At 38.6% G+C, this 17,390-nt stretch overlaps 1 protein-coding gene across 3 annotated transcripts in view; it reads right to left on the reverse strand.

Annotated features, from left to right (window-relative positions):
• CCDC141 (coiled-coil domain containing 141) overlaps positions 1 to 12,186 on the reverse strand; it is a 212,703-nt gene extending 200,517 nt beyond the window's left edge. The window contains exons 1-2 of one of the 3 annotated variants that reach the window (XM_004267379.3): positions 11,750 to 12,186; positions 9,104 to 9,226 (exon numbers count right to left, since the gene is read on the reverse strand). In XM_004267379.3, coding sequence (XP_004267427.1) covers positions 9,104 to 9,226; positions 11,750 to 11,851 — 225 coding nt within the window. In that variant the 5' untranslated portion in view covers positions 11,852 to 12,186. The remainder of the gene's footprint in view (positions 1 to 9,103; positions 9,227 to 11,749) is intronic. The other 2 variants (XM_033423654.2, XM_049712584.1) reach the window with 2 other exon arrangements.
• Positions 12,187 to 17,390: the final 5,204 nt, after the last annotated feature.

Raw genomic sequence — 17,390 nt, forward strand, 5'->3', positions numbered from 1 at the left:
ATGTATTCTCCTGAGGACTAATAGCTAGATGAACTTGTCATGAGAATGATATAGCCATGTTATTTGAAAACATCTTGAGTTTTACACATTTATACCTATAGTATATCTAAGATAAGTCTAGAGTTTCGAAAAGATGCATTCTGGCTAAGGCTAATCAGGTAGGAGTCGTACTAGACTTAAAACAAATAAACAAAACAAAATCCCCTCATTCTTGGTTAAGTACAATACTTACTTATGGCTTTTCTGGAGCAGAAGTATCTGTTGCCTTCTGTATAGAATGAAAAAGGTATATTTTTACCCTGACATTTAATATAACTCAGTATATTGAAGATTGGGAGTGGGGGTGAGTGGGTCCTATGCTACCAGCTACAATCTTACCTCTACTACCCCTCACTTATATTTCTTGAACTGTCAGAGTTCTGCCTTGTCAGTCCAAATCTTGGACCAAGACCCTCTTTTCATAACTAATAAGGACTATGGGTTCTACTTTCCATTAAAAATTTTTGCTTGTAGATTTATATTTTAAAGGAGTATTTTAAAATAATTAACAGCTTGGAAACTACAGGCCTATGATCTCAAAAATGTTAGTTGTGATCCTGACTTTTGACCAAGTTTTCAAATAGGAATATGTTGGTGACAAATAACATAAAGCCCAACCAACACTGGTTTAAACACTCACAGGTTCATCTATGTCACAGCAATAATCCTAGGGCTCAGCATACTCTTCCACAGTATAAAAGTAGCATAAATAATCAGCTTATAAATTTATTCCCCTATTGTTGGACATTGTTTTGTTTCCAGTTAGGTTATTCTACCAAAAACATGTGAAATGATGCTTAATATCATAGCAAAGCATCTTCATATCTATATCCTTACTAGCGCTTTCATTTCCAAGGATGAATTCCCAGAGGTGAGGTTGCTGAGTCTCAGGATGTGAGCATTTGACATTTTAATGCTTGCTAGTTTCCAAAATGATTGTGTTAATCCAAATTCTCACCAACAGTATAGTAGAACGCCCCTTTCCTCACATTCTCACCATCACTGAATGTTATCAATATTTTAAACTTTTAATGGTGTATAGGCAATTAAAAATTTATCTTTTTATCATTATTTAGTTTCATTTCTCAGGCCATTATTGACATTGAGTTTCTTTTTACATGTTTATTGGCAATCTGCCTCTCTTCTGTGAATAGTCTATTTTTTATTTATTTATTTTTGGCTTATTTGTCTTTCTTATCAACATGAAGGAGTATAACCCTTTGACTGTCATATAAATTGCAAATATTTTCCTTCCAGTTCATCGTTTGTCCTTTAAATTGGTCAGTGGTGTCTGGAAAACTCATATTCACCTCCGGGACAACTCATAAGTCACTTTCTCTGTCAAGCTTCCCCTAGTTTTCCTGGCAGAATTAGTCATTCCTTCCACAATATACCCATAATATTCTGTGCACACCCCTGTGTGCTGAATTATAACTACAAACTTTTTCCTCCTGATCAAGAAAGTATATTAAAATTCAAGTCAAAGAGACTAACATTATAATAGATATCTTTGCATCTGCTTTTCAGAATCATTTTTCCAAAAGTAGATCATTCACAAACTTTAAAATTTTCTTTTTATTTATTTACTTATTTATCATACCATCTTTCATTTTAAAGAATCTTAGTTCTGCTTCTCAACTATCTCTCCATGAAAACTCTTGCTTTCTTCTGCCTGTCTCTTCATTCATGAGCGTTGCCTTCAAAATCCCTAGAGGATGCCACCATTGCTCTTGCCCTCTGTTCCAGTTATCTACTGCTGTGTGACAAACCACTGCACACTCTAAAGACCTAAAATAACAATTATTTATTGTGCTCATGATTCTCAGGCAGGGCTCAGTGGGTAAGACTTGTCTCTGTTCCGCATAGGTCAGGTTGAAAGCCCAACCAGGTCTGGAGAATCAACTTTCAAGATGGCTCAAATGGCTCGCTCACAGGGCTGGCAAATTGGTTGGCTGTTGGCCAGGATCTCAGCCAGAGCTGTTGCTGGGACCCTCAGTTCTTCTCCACATGGGCCTCTCCATAGTGCTCCTTGACGTACTCAGTTGGTTAGGTTCCAGGAGCAACTATTTGAAATTACAGGAAGAGAAAGCAGCCAGTCTCTTGAGACTGGACTGGAAACTGGCACCACATCATCTATGCTGTATTCTTTTGCTCAAAGCAGTCCCAGAGTCTGACCAGTTTTAAGGGAATGAACATAGACCCCACTTCTCATTGGGAAGAGTGCCAAAGACTTTATGGCCATTTTTAATCTACCGTAATCTTCTTGTATATTGGGTTCTTCTAGAGTTGTCAAAAAAGTTGTCAGTATCTGCTATAACCAAGCCCTGCTCTGTTCCTTGCAGAAGTGTGGAAGATGCTTCTCTTCTTGTGGACTCTGTGTCACTTGGTGTCCCAGCCACAAAGCAATACGATGAGTGCTTCATGTTTCCCACAGGCCCTTCAGCTTCAGCCAAGGAGCCCAACCTTGACTGCTAAACCAAGACAGGGATAAGATAGAGAGCATCCTTTCCAAATTTTGTACTCTTCAGGCTCTGTGCCAACAAAATTTTCTCCTTATAGAACTCCTTCCCCTCTAGTAAATCAACTCATATCAACACTTCATTAAGTATGGACATCCTCTGAACTGCGGCTTGGCCCAAACTAGTAACAAATTATTTGTAATATCTGCGATCTTAATGTGCCTTAACTCCATGTCTGAGAAGCCTATTTCATGGACTCTCTAGCCTCTTAAACCAACCTATCTTATAAAAACAATATTTTATAAGATTGCCCATGACACTTTCCAAATACAGAGAATGCTATTTGAATTTTATTTCGCTCCACAGCTCCATACTGTTCACTGGAACTGAACATCTGGGAAAAGAAATACCCTGTACACTAGGAAAGTGTTAAGTCAGCCAGGGAAAATCACTGGGAAGTTTTGCTGTTTCATAGTTGTGAGAATACTATTTTTGTTTTTTAAATATAAAAGTTCTCTATTCTCAAAAGCCTAAAAGAGAAATTATACCACCCACTAGTTCCCACTCCCTCAGGAACCCTGCATTGTTCCTACATTGTTTCAGTGACCTTTGTCAAAATGATCAGTGAAAATATGCCAGGTACTTTACATGTATAGAACACTAAGACACAGATCCCTTTGAACCAAAGATCAATTAAGTGTTGGAATTTGGAAGGTGCCAATTAATTTCACCTCTCTCTCCTCAAGATTCCAAATCAACTGAGAATCAGACATCAAGGTCAGATATGGATCAAAATATCTGCTCTTATTACTGGTAAAGCTGGACTGGAGGGTGGGTTTGATTTGACTTCCTACTTTTTCTCTTTAAAAATCTAGTCCTTGTGACCTGCCTATGGAGACAACTGGGTCTGAGGTACAGACACATATTTGGCTGCTCTGTGTAGGTTGGATTGTGGCCTTCCTCTTCCACATAGGGACATCTGGCCAAATCATGCAGAAGCAGAGAGACTAGAGAACCTGCAGCCCACGGGTAGTCAGAGTCTGCAGAGAGAGCCTTTGAGGCTGGCTTCCCCATGGTGGCCACTTCTTCCCCTAGTCTCACCAACTGGGTAACACCCCCCGCCCCCTCACTCCTAAAGGAAGAGAAGGGAAGAGAAAACATGGGTGAAAGCATCGTCCACAACATTTCTGAGAGAGTAGAATTCCCTAACTTGTGGGTCTATAGGAAAACACGAAGGAGAGAAAACAAATCTCCTATATGAAGTAAACATTTAGGGTAAAACACTGCTACGACATAGATAATGTAAAATAGGTTAGTCCTCTTCCAATACTGTTCTAAAGCGTTCCATCACATTCACAACACACATGCTATAAAATTTTCTCTAATATGTAAATATATATAATTCAAGTCACACAGACTTACTTTATTAAAATATATTATTAAGACCATCATCAAGAAAGTGAAAAGATAATCTACAGAATGGGAGAAAATATTTGCAAATCCTATATCTATCCTATATATAGGATCCTATATATAGGATTCTATCTGAATCCTATATTCAGAATATGCAAAGAACTCCTACAACTCAGTAACAAAAAACAAGCAACCCAATTAAAAAATGGGTGAAAGACATTTGTCCGAAGAAGATATACAATTGTCCAGTAAGCACATGAAAAGATGTTTAACGTCATTAGTCATTAAAGAAATACAAATCAAAACCACCACAAGATATCACTTCACACCTAATAGGATGGCTATAATTAAACACACACACATACACACACAGAGAAAATAACAAGTTTGGGCTTCCCTGGTGGCTCAGTGGTTGAGAGTTCGCCTGCCAATGCAGGGGACACGGGTTCGTGCCCCGGTCTGGGAAGACCCCACATGCCGCGGAGCAGCTGGGCCCGTGAGCCATGGCCACTGAGCCTGCGCGTCCGGAGCCTGTGCTCCGCAACGGGAGAGGCCACAACAGTGAGAGGCCCGCGTACCGCAAAACAAACAAACTAAAAAACAAGTTTAACGGGGATGTGAAGAAATTGGAACACCTGTACATTGCTGATGGGAATGTAATATGGCGCAGCTGCTGTGAAAAACATTTTGGTGTTTCCTCAAAGACTTAGCACAGAAATGCCCTATGACTAGGCAATTCCACTCCAAAAGAATTGAAAGCAGGTACTCAAACAGATACCTGTACACCAACATTCACTGTAGCATTATTTACAGTAGCTGAAAAAGTGGAAATAACCCAAGTGTCCATGGACAGATGAGTGAATAAATAAAATGTGGTATATCCATATATTTGAAAATTATTCATTCATAAAAAGGAATGAAGGTCTGATACCTGCTACAATATGGATGATTCTTGAAAACATTATATGCTAAGTGAAATAAGCCAGACACAAAAGGATAAATATTACATGATTCTATTTACATGAAATACCTAAAACGGACAAATTCATAAGGGCAGAAAGTAGATTAGAGGGAACCAGGGAAGGGAGGAGTGGGAGTCTTTGCTTAATAGCTACAGAGTTTCTGTTTGGGGTGATGAAAAAGTTTGGGAAATTGATAGCTGTGATGGTTGCACAACATGCTTAATATAATTAATGCCCCTGAATTGTACACTTAAAAATGGTTGAGATTGGGCTTCCCTGGTGGCGCAGTGGTTGAGAGTCTGCCTGCCAGTGCAGGGGACACGGGTTCGTGCCCCGGTCAGGGAAGATCCCACATGTCGTGGAGCGGCTGGGTCCGTGAGCCATGGCCGCTGAGCCTGCGCGTCTGGAGCCTGTGCTCCGCAACGGGAGAGGCCACAACAGTGAGAGGCCCGTGTACCACAAAAAAAAAAAAAAAAAAAGTATATATTTTTTTACCACAATAATAATTTTTTTAAATAATGTATTCACACTAAATATTCCAGCTTACAGCAGAAAATCACATTATTCCTTATTTAAGGAATAACTTTTAGTAAGACTTTAAACTTTACTACTAATACATTTTGACTATTCATTTTTAACTAAGTAAAGAGAAACAGGACAAAAATAAACATTCACTGGGTCAGAGATTTAGTCAGAATCAGGGAGTTGATAGATTTATGAGTCAAGTCAGAGGTGAAATTTTTCAGTTTTTTATACTTTAAAAGGTCATTCTTCACTGAATGCTAATATCATATATTAAATACAAATACAGGAGCTAGGGTCCAGAGGTTTTCTTGGTTCTTACAGTTGCAACTCCTTTGCACAATAGCAATGTAGTTACTTGCAAGATGGATACTGAGGGATAGAACGTTCTCAGCAACATTCGTAAGGCATTTCCAACCCCTCTTTTCCTCTTTGACCATCTGAGGATAGTGTTGACAGTGGCCACAGACAGATTTTTGTTACCTGCTTACATCTCCCTCTCCCCTCTCCTGAACTTCTTCTTTCTCATTAAAAATAATGAGTCTGGTTTGGGAATCTAGATGCCTTTAGGGAATGAATGCTTTTTCCACATGACTATGTTTTCCCCACTGAAAATAGGGAAATATTTTTTCTCTGGACACTCCACAGGAATGGTTAAGTACCCTGCTGAAAGGAAAATCAGATCTCTGGGGTATAAGATATTACCAACATTAGAAACACTCATAAAAATTCTGTGTTTCCAGAATTTTTCCCTTTAGTCTAAATTATTATGGTCTGAGATATTTTTCAATGGAAGGTGGAAAATAGCTTTTCTATCAAATTAAACATCCAAATTTCTCTGATACATTAATTATCAACAGCAAGCACTTCTATAAATCATTGCATGTCTCCCCCATATTTCCTTTTTAGGTGTTTAAGGGTGTCTGTTATTATCATAATTTTTCAAATAAAGAACCTGAGACAAGAGAGTCTATCTGCTTTGCCCAAAGCAGAGAGGACTCAGCACAGAACTCCTACACCCTCCCGACACTCCTAAGAGTACATTCTTCTTTATAATTAGAACAAATCCCAGGGCCCTGTGCATAGGAAAAGGACTGGAATGAACATTAAATATGAAATATTATTGGCTTATTGAACTACTAATGTTCCTATCATTCAAAAAGCTCATATTAAAAATGACTTGGTACAACAATTTTCTGCTACAGGTTAAGACTGTACCTACCCTAACAGCATAATAACTAGTACACTGATTAAATTAGTGCTCTATCTATTTGCAATATGGAAATCACATTTTTCTTATTTAAAAAAGTATTTTGTCAGCAAATCTGAAACAGACTTCAGACCCCTTGATTTTTTTTAACCAAAACGATGCTACTACTTAAAATTTCTTGGGGGTAAGTGGCTGGTTTGTTGGGTAAGGTGGGGTGGGAGAGAGTATGGGAGATAGACATTAAGAGGTCATGGTTAGAGGCCTGCGTGAAGCCAAAAGGCTTTTTTGATCCATTAGATCCATGTACAGAGAGGCAGAATGATCCCACTATTCCATTGCTTGTTATGGTAAGATCCGCAATAGATATGAACCTTTGATTCATCCTCTCCCAATCATTTTTACAGATAAAAGTGTGAAGTCCAGAAGGCTAGTCCATAGCCAGAAGACTGGCATTAAAGGACAAGACTTTAAAATTGAGAATCACAAGCACCTTCTAAAGATGGATCCTGTTGATGGAAAACACTTTTCCAGCTGAGCTCCTGAATGGATGTAGGTATGCAAATTTCAGCATAGTCGTTAAGGAGAGATGAACTGCTCTGCTTACAAAAGAATTCTCCCTGGAGTTGTGGGCCTGGACAGGAATAGGATTTGCGGGGGAAAGAGGTAGCCTGAGAGACCCAGACTGCTGTGAGCTTCCCCACCACTCACAGTTCATCAGTGTACCTGAAAGTGCTGGCTGGGCATGAATTGCTAGCGGGACCTGGGGAAGGGATGTAGCTTCAAATCCAGGTTAACTTTAGAAACAGTCGGCAGGTACACATGAAGGGGCTGGGGACACAGGAGACCTTGAGAAAGTAAACCTCTGTGGATGGGCAAGAATTGCAAGGAAGTGTTGGGTTTCCACAATTCATAATATAAGCTTTTTGTGTAGCAGCAAAACCTTGAATTGTTGGCCAAACGACACTAGTTAGCAGCACAATTAGTGCTAAAACATAGGTCTTTTGATTCCTGGTTCAATGACTGTTCACATCATTGTGTTTTTTAAGATATACCAAGGACTTCCTGGTCGCCAGGGATTTCTTCCTTGAAAGACAGCCCAGAGCCCAGCGCAAGGAGCTCTCTACACAGGAGAATAAATTCTGGATTCTAATAACCCCTTGCTTCAGTACTAATTCTTTCTTCAACTTCTCAGTCTGATTTACCCTTTTACTTTTACTACTGCTGTTGGTATATGTCAGAAGCAGAACAGATCTGCCTCTAAATCTAGGAAGCAAGTGGAAATTCCAGCCTAGATGTTCAAAGAAGCCAGTAATATTAAAGTACTGAAGACACAGAACATCTAGTCATTGCAGCCTTCTGAATCAAACCTCTTTGATCTTAGTGATGACATTCATTTGCTTAAGAGGGTTATTACTCACAGAGCTGGCTGCTGCACAGGGCTCCGTTCTCAGACGGAGAAACCACTTGTAGTTTAACGTCTTACCGGTCACTGTCTTGAAATTCTTAACAATTTTATCTTTGACTGTGTGTTTTATAAGTGAAGTCCAATGGGACAACAGAGGAAGTGCTGGGGGATGGGAGCTTCATCTCGCGTGTGGTCCTGCCCTCCGGGGAGAGAATCTCTTTGCTATCCTGTCTGCTCTCCCGCCCCTGCTCAGTGACCTCTGTCATCTGCCCTGGCAGGGGTCAGGGCACAGCTCAGGAAGGGTTGGGGTTAGGCCCACACCCTCTGCACTGAGCTGAGACTGAGGCCCAGTGCCTGTGAGGGGTGCACTCACCCCACATATATCCCCATGGCTGAAGGAGCCAGACATTACATAGCAGATTTAAAAAAACACCATGACAGGCCAAGAAAAAGCTTTTTCCTGCTTTTTGAACAAGGAGTCCCACATTTTCACTTTGCACAGGGCCCCACAAACGACATTCTTGTCTCTGATTAGATACCTTATCTGGCAATCTCAAACCAACACTGTTTCTAGATTCTTAACTAAATCACAACATATAGGTAATAATAACTCTATTTATTAAAACCATTCTTTGGTTTCAAGAACTCTTAATATTAAATATAAAATCAGATATTTTCAATAGTTCGAGAGGGAAAAAGCCTCTATATTATTTTTGCCAGCAGGTCTCATTAACAATAGGAAGTTTGGATCTGTTGTTGTGGCTTGACAGTATGTTGCATGAAATGGAAAAATGAAGGAATTTTTTTTTTTTCCACCGAGGCAGCCAGGAAAAAGAAGGTACTTATTTCTCCACAGTGAAAATATTATCACTCCATATTTTCTATCACATTAGGGAAAGTTGAAAACAATCTTGTTCATTCTTTCCAATGTTGGTGTTTGCTCATAAATAACTATAGTGTTTTTCCATTACCTATCTGGCACTATGTTAACCTGGACATAGGCCAGTGGCATCAGGGGAAACAAGAGGAAGTGTAAGAAACAGCTTTTTATTTCTTTTTAATTTTGTATCTGCTTCATATCTTAATATCTTACCTTAAGCTTGGCCAAAAGAAGTTCATGATCATGAAGAAGTTTTTTGGTTTCATCTTGATTGCTTCCAATTTCCAGAAGATTGGGCTGTGATTCAGCCAATTGAAGTTGTACCCACTTGCCACACTAAAAATAAAAATGAAATAAAATGTACTTTTAGTTCCTCTTGTTCCTTTCCTTTCACCCTTCTCCTTTTTTTTCTTTTCTTTTTTTTAAGTTTCCAGTTACACTGTGAATACTTTATTCTTTCCACAGAGATAGATAGGCCTTACATAAATTGAAATAGAACAGGTCTAACATAAATCCATGCCCTGTCTTTCCTTCTTTTTTTTTATGCTTAGGATAAATTCCTTTCTCTTAGCATACTGGATATAAATTCAAAATTCCCAAATGAGGAATATATACAGTAGATTATGTATTATTGAAGAGTACAAAATTATAGAATAATTCACACACTTTTACATTCTCTCACTCACAAAACTGAACTCTATAAAAATAGTGATCTGAGCAAGTAGGGTGCAAACTACACCAAAGGGAAAAGGTTTCATAAATGTAATGTAGGCTGATTAGTGTCTTTACACTGACCTTGCTGATCCAACCAGAAAGAATAAACAGCAGATGAAGCAACTGATTTTTCGCTTATTCCAAAATTAAAACAATATTTTCCAAATTTTGTTGTTGAATATTCAATAAAGTATGTATAAAAGTGTCAGTGAAATTAGATGTGTGACAACTGCTATTTGAATGCAGCCAGCTTGTTTTCCACACTTAGGACCCTTTCATTGCTCCAAGATATAATTCATCATTGCATTTCCTAAGGAATTGCTTTTCTAAGAAGAAACAACCGATGAAGCAAAAGGAACCGCTATGAGGCATGTGCACGTGGCTAAGTGAATTGCTGAAGAGAAATGAGAAACCACATGTCTATTCTAGATCATTAGTGCCCTGAGACTGTTTAGAAATGAGAAGTCCATATAGAGCAGACACAGGCACTTCTACTCCCTTCAGATGGACTTCCCACTTTGAAAAGCTTGGGGTTTATTCCATATGGGATGGCAGTGAACTAAGGGAGCTGGGGAGGGAGGACGGAGGGAACATTCTTAGAAACACAGTTCAGTTAAAATAAGAGTTTCCAGTACAATTTTAGAGGTTTTATTTTCTTACTGTCAATTTACCTCTGATTCATCATTTACTCTGTATGCATTCTTCCTCATCCTACTCTAAGAAATGTTTCATATTTAAGGGAAAGAAAATTTAACTTTTTTACAAAACAGTAATTTTTCCTCTTTTCCCTCTGTGCTGAAATTTGCAGTTACTCAAAGCATCATAGAATCAAACACAAATTATCAATTTTGCTACTTTTGCTTCAGGCTTCTTTCCATGTCCACTCATTGCCCTTGAAAAGAATAGAGGTCAAGGGACACAGCAGAGGTTCTGTTTATGTACACCAAGTCTTAAGAGCCCTGGGGAATCGGCCTGGGTAGGCACACTTTGCATTCAGTGCTTCTAGAGTGAATCATTTTGCTCAATGTCAAGTGCTGCTTTCCTGTTAATAATTTTCACATTAACATAAAGTTCGCAGCAATTAAGTGAAAGTAAACAGGCCTGTCGTCTATGCTTCTTACAAAAGGCCAGAAAAGTCATTCAATTAAGCTTGGTGGGGCTCTGAAAGTAACAGGCTGTGGTGAGCACCAGCTTGTTTGCTAAATTCCCTTCATTAAACACTGAATTCCTGAGGTGGTGAGTTGTCTAAATCCAAGCATAAGGCTTCAGGGATTTTTACAGGACATATTCATAGGAAATAAAATCATGGATGCCTTCTTCAACCTAAAGATGTGTGGTCACCTTTGCAAATGAGCAAACTGTTTGACATAAAACATGCAAAAACCTTGAAGGGAATTGCTTTTATAAATTATTTTCCTTGTAGATTTTATTTTTAATTTATCTCTGTGACCTGCCAGGGAGAGGAGAGAGAGATGCTGTGAGCACATGACAAAATAAAATAAAATAAAATGGAAAAAAAAAAAAAAAAACTTTAAGTCCCAAGTGGCTTCAACTTCCTGCTGTTAAGGGCAAATTTGACACATGTCCTCAGCACTTTCCCCGGTAGGGTCTTTATTCCCCCAACCATGTGACAAGGATTTACTAGTGTCTTTACCATGTCAGAACCAAAGCTGCAGAGGGCACGTGTCACAGTCTCTTATTAGGTGTTCCCTGCACTCATCATGCCAAAACAATGCCACCCCTTATCTGCTGGGACCCTCCTCTTCCCTCCTTCATCACATCCACTCTCAAAAATCACAGACATTTCCCAGGTCCACTGGACTCCAGCCTGGCAATCACGAACTTTTAATCACAAATGCTTTGTCTTTAAAAACCAAACTGAAAGTATATGGTAAAGTTTGTTGTTGCTTTTTAGAAAAATCAAGCTGCTTATAGATGTTTTCTGGCTAACCGAAAGAGAAACTAGCAACTGGCTGAAACTTAGAGGTTTTTCTCTTAGTTGCAATTTAAGAAAGCAATAAGATGTACCTGCTGGGTTTTTTTCTATGTGCCGTGTACTGCCGATTGTGTGGAATGTTCTTTAGGATTATCAGCACACAGCAAGAAGCCCACAGCTACACAGAAAAAAGGAAGTTGTCAGCTTACCTTTATGATGGCTATAACGATTTTGGAGTCCCCAGCCTGCACAGCTACTGAACTGACTGTTGTCGTAGAAGACTCCTCACCAGGGCTTCCTTGGCTGGACATGGTACATTAGAACCAGAGTTTACGCTTTGGGTAGCCTCCGTACAGTTGTGTGTCTGCTGGTCATTTCAGAAGGCAACCACCGGGGTTACTTGGATTCATTCAGGGCAAGAGCTCCCCTCGCACTGATTACTCTGCCAAAAGGAAAGAACAGGAGGTTAAAAATAGACAACCCCATTGAGTTTATCATGAGAGAGAGAGGAAAGAACGGGAGAGAATAGCCACACCCCTAGTATGGTAACACTGAACGCCTGTTATTTTGGCCATTATCTTAAATGCAGAGGGCAGCTTCTAGCTCTCTATCAGCTGATGTTTGATAGCAAATGGAAAAAGAATACATCCTCACAACCCAAATTACTTTAGCCACTGAATCGATACAGTTTTGGTGGGCTTTGAAACCAGCCAGTCATTAACCTGGGTATCAATCTTTTCAAAATTTTTGAAGTCTCCTCCATGCAAAGAAAACTCCCAAAAATGTACTTTAAAAATAAGTTCTGGTATTTGTTTTGGGATTAAGCCACAAAATTGTTTGAAATATCTTTTTGGATTAATCTGTTTTCCTAAAACTTACTGCCTTTTGTCAAATGAAATTTATATGAAATGGTCACATTTTCTCAGTCTCAGATTTCTTAGGGACATTTTAAAAAATATTTCAATGAGCAGTTATCAATAGATATCTACCAAGTCAGGATTTCTTTAAGACCATCTACTCCACTGAACAGTATATTCAAGTCCAGTTGCCACAACTACTAGGAAGTAATATACTTTGCTGTTACTTTTAATTGCAGCAGGAAAATGTTTTGGGTTTTTTGGATTAAAGGTTAAGACTATGTATATTTCGCTACACTTTTTAAAAAAAGGATAACATTGTACTTCAGATTCGGTTTTTACTTTCCCCCCATGCCTTGTGCAGGAAAATTATAGACAGTTTAAATCAGAGCCCAGGATCGGCAGATTAATCCTATTGCTAGAAACTCAGTGTGTGTTACAAGTTGTCGGTGGTATTAAACAGCAGCTGTTGGATTCCCTGTCAAGAAACAGCTGAAAATAACCCTGAAGCTTAGGTCAGAGGTCAGATGCAAACACATCAGAGATACTGACTCCAGAGCTGCTGGAGCCATCGGAAATCTCTGGAACAAAGCCAGAACAGAGGATAGAGCAATAAACAGAGTTAAATGAGTCCACTCGCTGTTTAAACCCTTAGCTCAATTTAAAAGCACGATCAGGTTCAGGGCCAATATTCAGAAGGCTGAGTCAGCACCACTGTTTTGTTCTGCTAAGGTTCATGATAATATTCTTGAATCAAAGGGGAAATAGTGCTTTTACATATACTTTGGTTTCAGCAACTATTTTTTTTCCCAGAGCATATCCTGGCTGCTCTGCAGTTATGCAGCCATGACCTAGTTGCCTGCTGTTCCAGCGAAAGGAAACCACCCTGGATCCCAGTTCCTGGGCTCTGGGAACTTTATTTGAGGCCAGAAAGGGAGCATCTGGAACAAACTCGGGAGAGCAGATGACAAGAGACACCATGATGTAGGAAATATTGTAAATGGTTTCATTTTATGGCAGGGATGGAGAGCTTGCAGAGAACCAACCCAGACTCTCTGTAGGGGCTGCCTCAGTGTTGAAGGCGGGCTCCTTCTGCTTTAGCAAATAGTTGGTCCAAAAAAACCAAAACAAATTGAGTAAAACCAGTTTTCAGCTAATTGGCCTGAAGGAAAACCAAGAGTTGACAACTGCGTCACATAATCTCCACACCCTAAACTAAAATGCCCAGAGGAGCCTTGTTTAAGCCTTTGTGTACACGGCAAACCAGAACAGCAAACAGTGACCCGCACCCAAAATACACAGTGCACTTTCGCCCAAAGTTAACCCTACTGTTAGAAACTCAGTGTGTGTCAAAAGTTGCCTAAAGGCCCTCAGGAGGCGAAGGGAACTTTTGGCAGCAGGCTGCACAGACCACGGCTAGAAATGAGTGGTTATGTCCACAGAGCCCCACTTCAGGTGGATGATTATGTAAAGGGTGTGGAGGGCCGTGTGGACTGTGTGGAATCACCGGCCCACAGGAAGGGAAAGGAAGGAGAGAGGTGGGGAGGAGAGAGAACACCGCTGAAAGTCTGATTAATTCCAAGGCTTAAGGGCAAAGGGAATTAGAAATATTTAAGACTTTGTTAAAAGATTAATCCAACAATTCAGCAGCAAAGGTAGTATCTATCTGTGTATAGATGACCTTTCTTTCCAAGCAGTCCCAGAGTGTTGCACAGAAAATGTTTTCTGCATTGGTGGACATGAGCAATAATGTAAACTGCAGATACGAATTTAAGTGGTTTCTAACTAATTTTCTTTTAATTCAAATTCTTGGCTTTAAAATCTTGAAAAGACTTGAATCACTTTTCTCTCCCCTTCCCTTGCTTTCTATTTCTTTCCTCTTCAACTCTTTAGTCCTTCTCCCTTCAGAAGCTCTGTTTTTCAGACCTCTCCATCCACATCTAGCTCATTTAGAACCTTGGTCTGTATGTCCCTTTATCTAGCATAATATTTAATTGTAAGTTGCATTATTTGGAGAAATAGTTTGGAGAATAGTAAATATATTGTACTAAAGAAATTGCTACACTATAATTAGACTTTTTAAAGCTTTTTGAGCTTGTTTATACTCCACCTCCCCTATCATCACCAAAAAAAAAAAAAAAAAAGACAAAACAAAACAAAAACACTTACAGGCATTCTCATATTCTTTGCAGTTTATAGAGGATCTTGCAGAGGTTATTATGTCTTCTCTGTTTATCCCTCTGGGAAATGTCTGTTTTTATACCAGCTGAATTTTAGTGAAAAATCCTCTGTGGGGAATCAAAAAGCTATAATTGGATTCTGTAGAATTGCAAATAGCACTTCTTTCCCCCAATTTTTCTTTATTGTGGGAAAATACACATAACAAAATTTACCATCTTAACTATTTTTAAGTGTACAGTTTCAGTGATATTAAATATATTCATAATGTTGTACAACCATCACCACCATCTATCTCCATAACTCTTTTAATCTTATAAAACTGAAACTCTATACGCACTAGACAATAATTCCATTCCCTACTCCCCCAAACCTCTGGCAACCACCATTCTACTTTTGTCTCTATGATTTTGACTACTCTAAGTATCTCACATAAGTAGAATCATATAGTATTTGTCCTTTTGTGACTGACTAATCTTATCTAGCATAATGTCCTCAAGGTTCATCCATGTGGTAGTGTATATCAGAATTTCCTTTCTTTTTAGGGCTGAATAATATTCCCTTGTGTATATATTCCACATTTTGCTCATACTTTCAGCCACTGATGGACACTTGAGTGGCTTCCATGTGTTAGCTATTGTGAATAATAGCTAACCTTTGTTCTCTACCTTAATTCAGTTATTCTATCCAGAAATATCATTGTCTTCTTCCTTTCATCTATCCGATTCCTCCCATTGCTTAAGACCAAGATAAAGAATCAACTCCTTTTAAAAGTTGAAATACCTACTTATATTCCCCTTTCCTCAAAATTTAATTGTAATTCACAATTTAATAATTGCCTTGAATTATAAACTTGTATTGTTTTCTATTTATTTCACTTCCATTGGTATTATTTCTTAACTAGATTTAAGGCTCCTTACATAAAGGAGTTATGTCTTAATGTCTTTTTTTTTTTAAATCTTTGCAGACCGCCTCAAGGGGTTATCATAGAGAATAAAAGAGTTGCTTTACGTAAAGCACTTAGAAGAGGACCTGACATTTAGCAAATACTATATACACACACACACATATATAAATATGTGTGTGTGTGTGTGTGTGTGTATTAGTATATATATGGAGCACAGTACTAGGCACAGAATTAGTGCTTATAAATACTGGCTGACTGATTGAATCACATTAGTCATATAGAAAAAAGTTTTGATACAATTCACTCATTCAGTATTTACTCATGCAACCAATAGTTATGAGCATTTGCTACATACCAGGCACTTACACATTAGGAATATAGCAGTAAGCGAAACAGGTCTCTACTCTTGAAAGGGTGACATTCCTGTGAAAAAAGACCATAAACAATGAAAAACATAACCAAGACAGAAATCCACAGTGATAAAAGCTAAGGGAAAACAACTGGTAGTGGTTAAGTAGGCTGAATCACAAAAGGTTACATTTAGAATTTGACAGAGAAATCAGGGGATACTTTCAGGGTATTTCTATTGGAATACAGAGATTAACAGGAATAATAAACTGATAGTGATTCCAAAACAACAAGAAAAAGTAAACCATACAAAATGGCAAAGGCAATGGGTTAGGGGCTCTGAAGTCAGACTGCCTTTACCTCTCTGTGCCTCAGTTTCCTCAATGCAAATTGGAGATAATGGGAATACCTATGTCATATAGGTTTGTTGAGAGGATTAAATAAAATAACATTTGTAAAACACTTTAATGCCTGGCACATAGGTGGTGTTCGGATAGTTATACATGATCATTTCTAAGACAACATCTGTTAAGGGATTTCCTAAATCTAGTAACTGTCACAAAATTTGAAATAACTTTTTAAAATTAAGTTGAATTACAACACTTGGTAGGCAACCCAAATGGATGAAATATATTAGAGAGACATAAAATATGCATTACCAGGGAGGAAATATTTCAGTATAATCAAACGGTAAAAAATCTCAACGAGTCAGCATTTCTCTAGAATACCGTCTTTAACGCTTCACTTTAGACAAAATTTTCCCTAACTCATCCTTTGTATTATGTAATACTCTTCCTGGCACCTCTCATTTATTTCTTGGTTTACAAGCACTGTCACTTAACATCCATAAGTAAAGTGAAGCTGCTCTTTCCTCTTAAAACAGCCTCCATTCTGGCCATCAACTTATTCTTCTATGTAGGTATTCATTTGTTCATTCACTGAGTATGATTAAATATCTAGTAGGTGTAAGGCACTGTTCTAGATGCCAGGCACAAAGCAATAAGCAAAACAAAGTTCATCCACTGATGGAGCTTGCCTTCTGGTGGGGGAGGCACAACCAACTAGAAAACAAACAAACAAGAATACATATATAATGATGTAAAGATGTAATCAGTGTTATGAAGAAAAATAAGGCAGAGTAAGAAGGTGAGAGTGAACAGGGGAAGAGGGATACTACTTTAGGAAGGAGTCAGGAAAGTTCTCCTGAAGAGATGAGATTTGAGTAGAGACCAGGATTAAGTTGAAAAGAGCAAGATATGCAGATATCTTAGGGAAGAACATTCCAGGTAGCTGGGCACACTTGCTATATCTGAAAAACATCCAGTAGGTCAATGTGGCTGGAGCTAAGTGAGGATTGAAAGAAGAGGACACTGATAGAACATTATATCTACCAGGTAGGGGTCCGGTTTGCTTGGACAATCATGGTTTACATCTGTTTCCCTGGCAAAATTACTCTTAAGGCAACTTCCACTCTTTAAAGAGTCCTGTTTGGATGATAAATTATGTGGTAACCCTGCTATTATGCCAAGGTAAGGACTTTGGATTTCATTCTGAGAGAGA

Source organism: Orcinus orca, chromosome 7 (genome assembly GCF_937001465.1).
Source record: "Orcinus orca chromosome 7, mOrcOrc1.1, whole genome shotgun sequence".
Taxonomy (NCBI): domain Eukaryota; kingdom Metazoa; phylum Chordata; class Mammalia; order Artiodactyla; family Delphinidae; genus Orcinus; species Orcinus orca.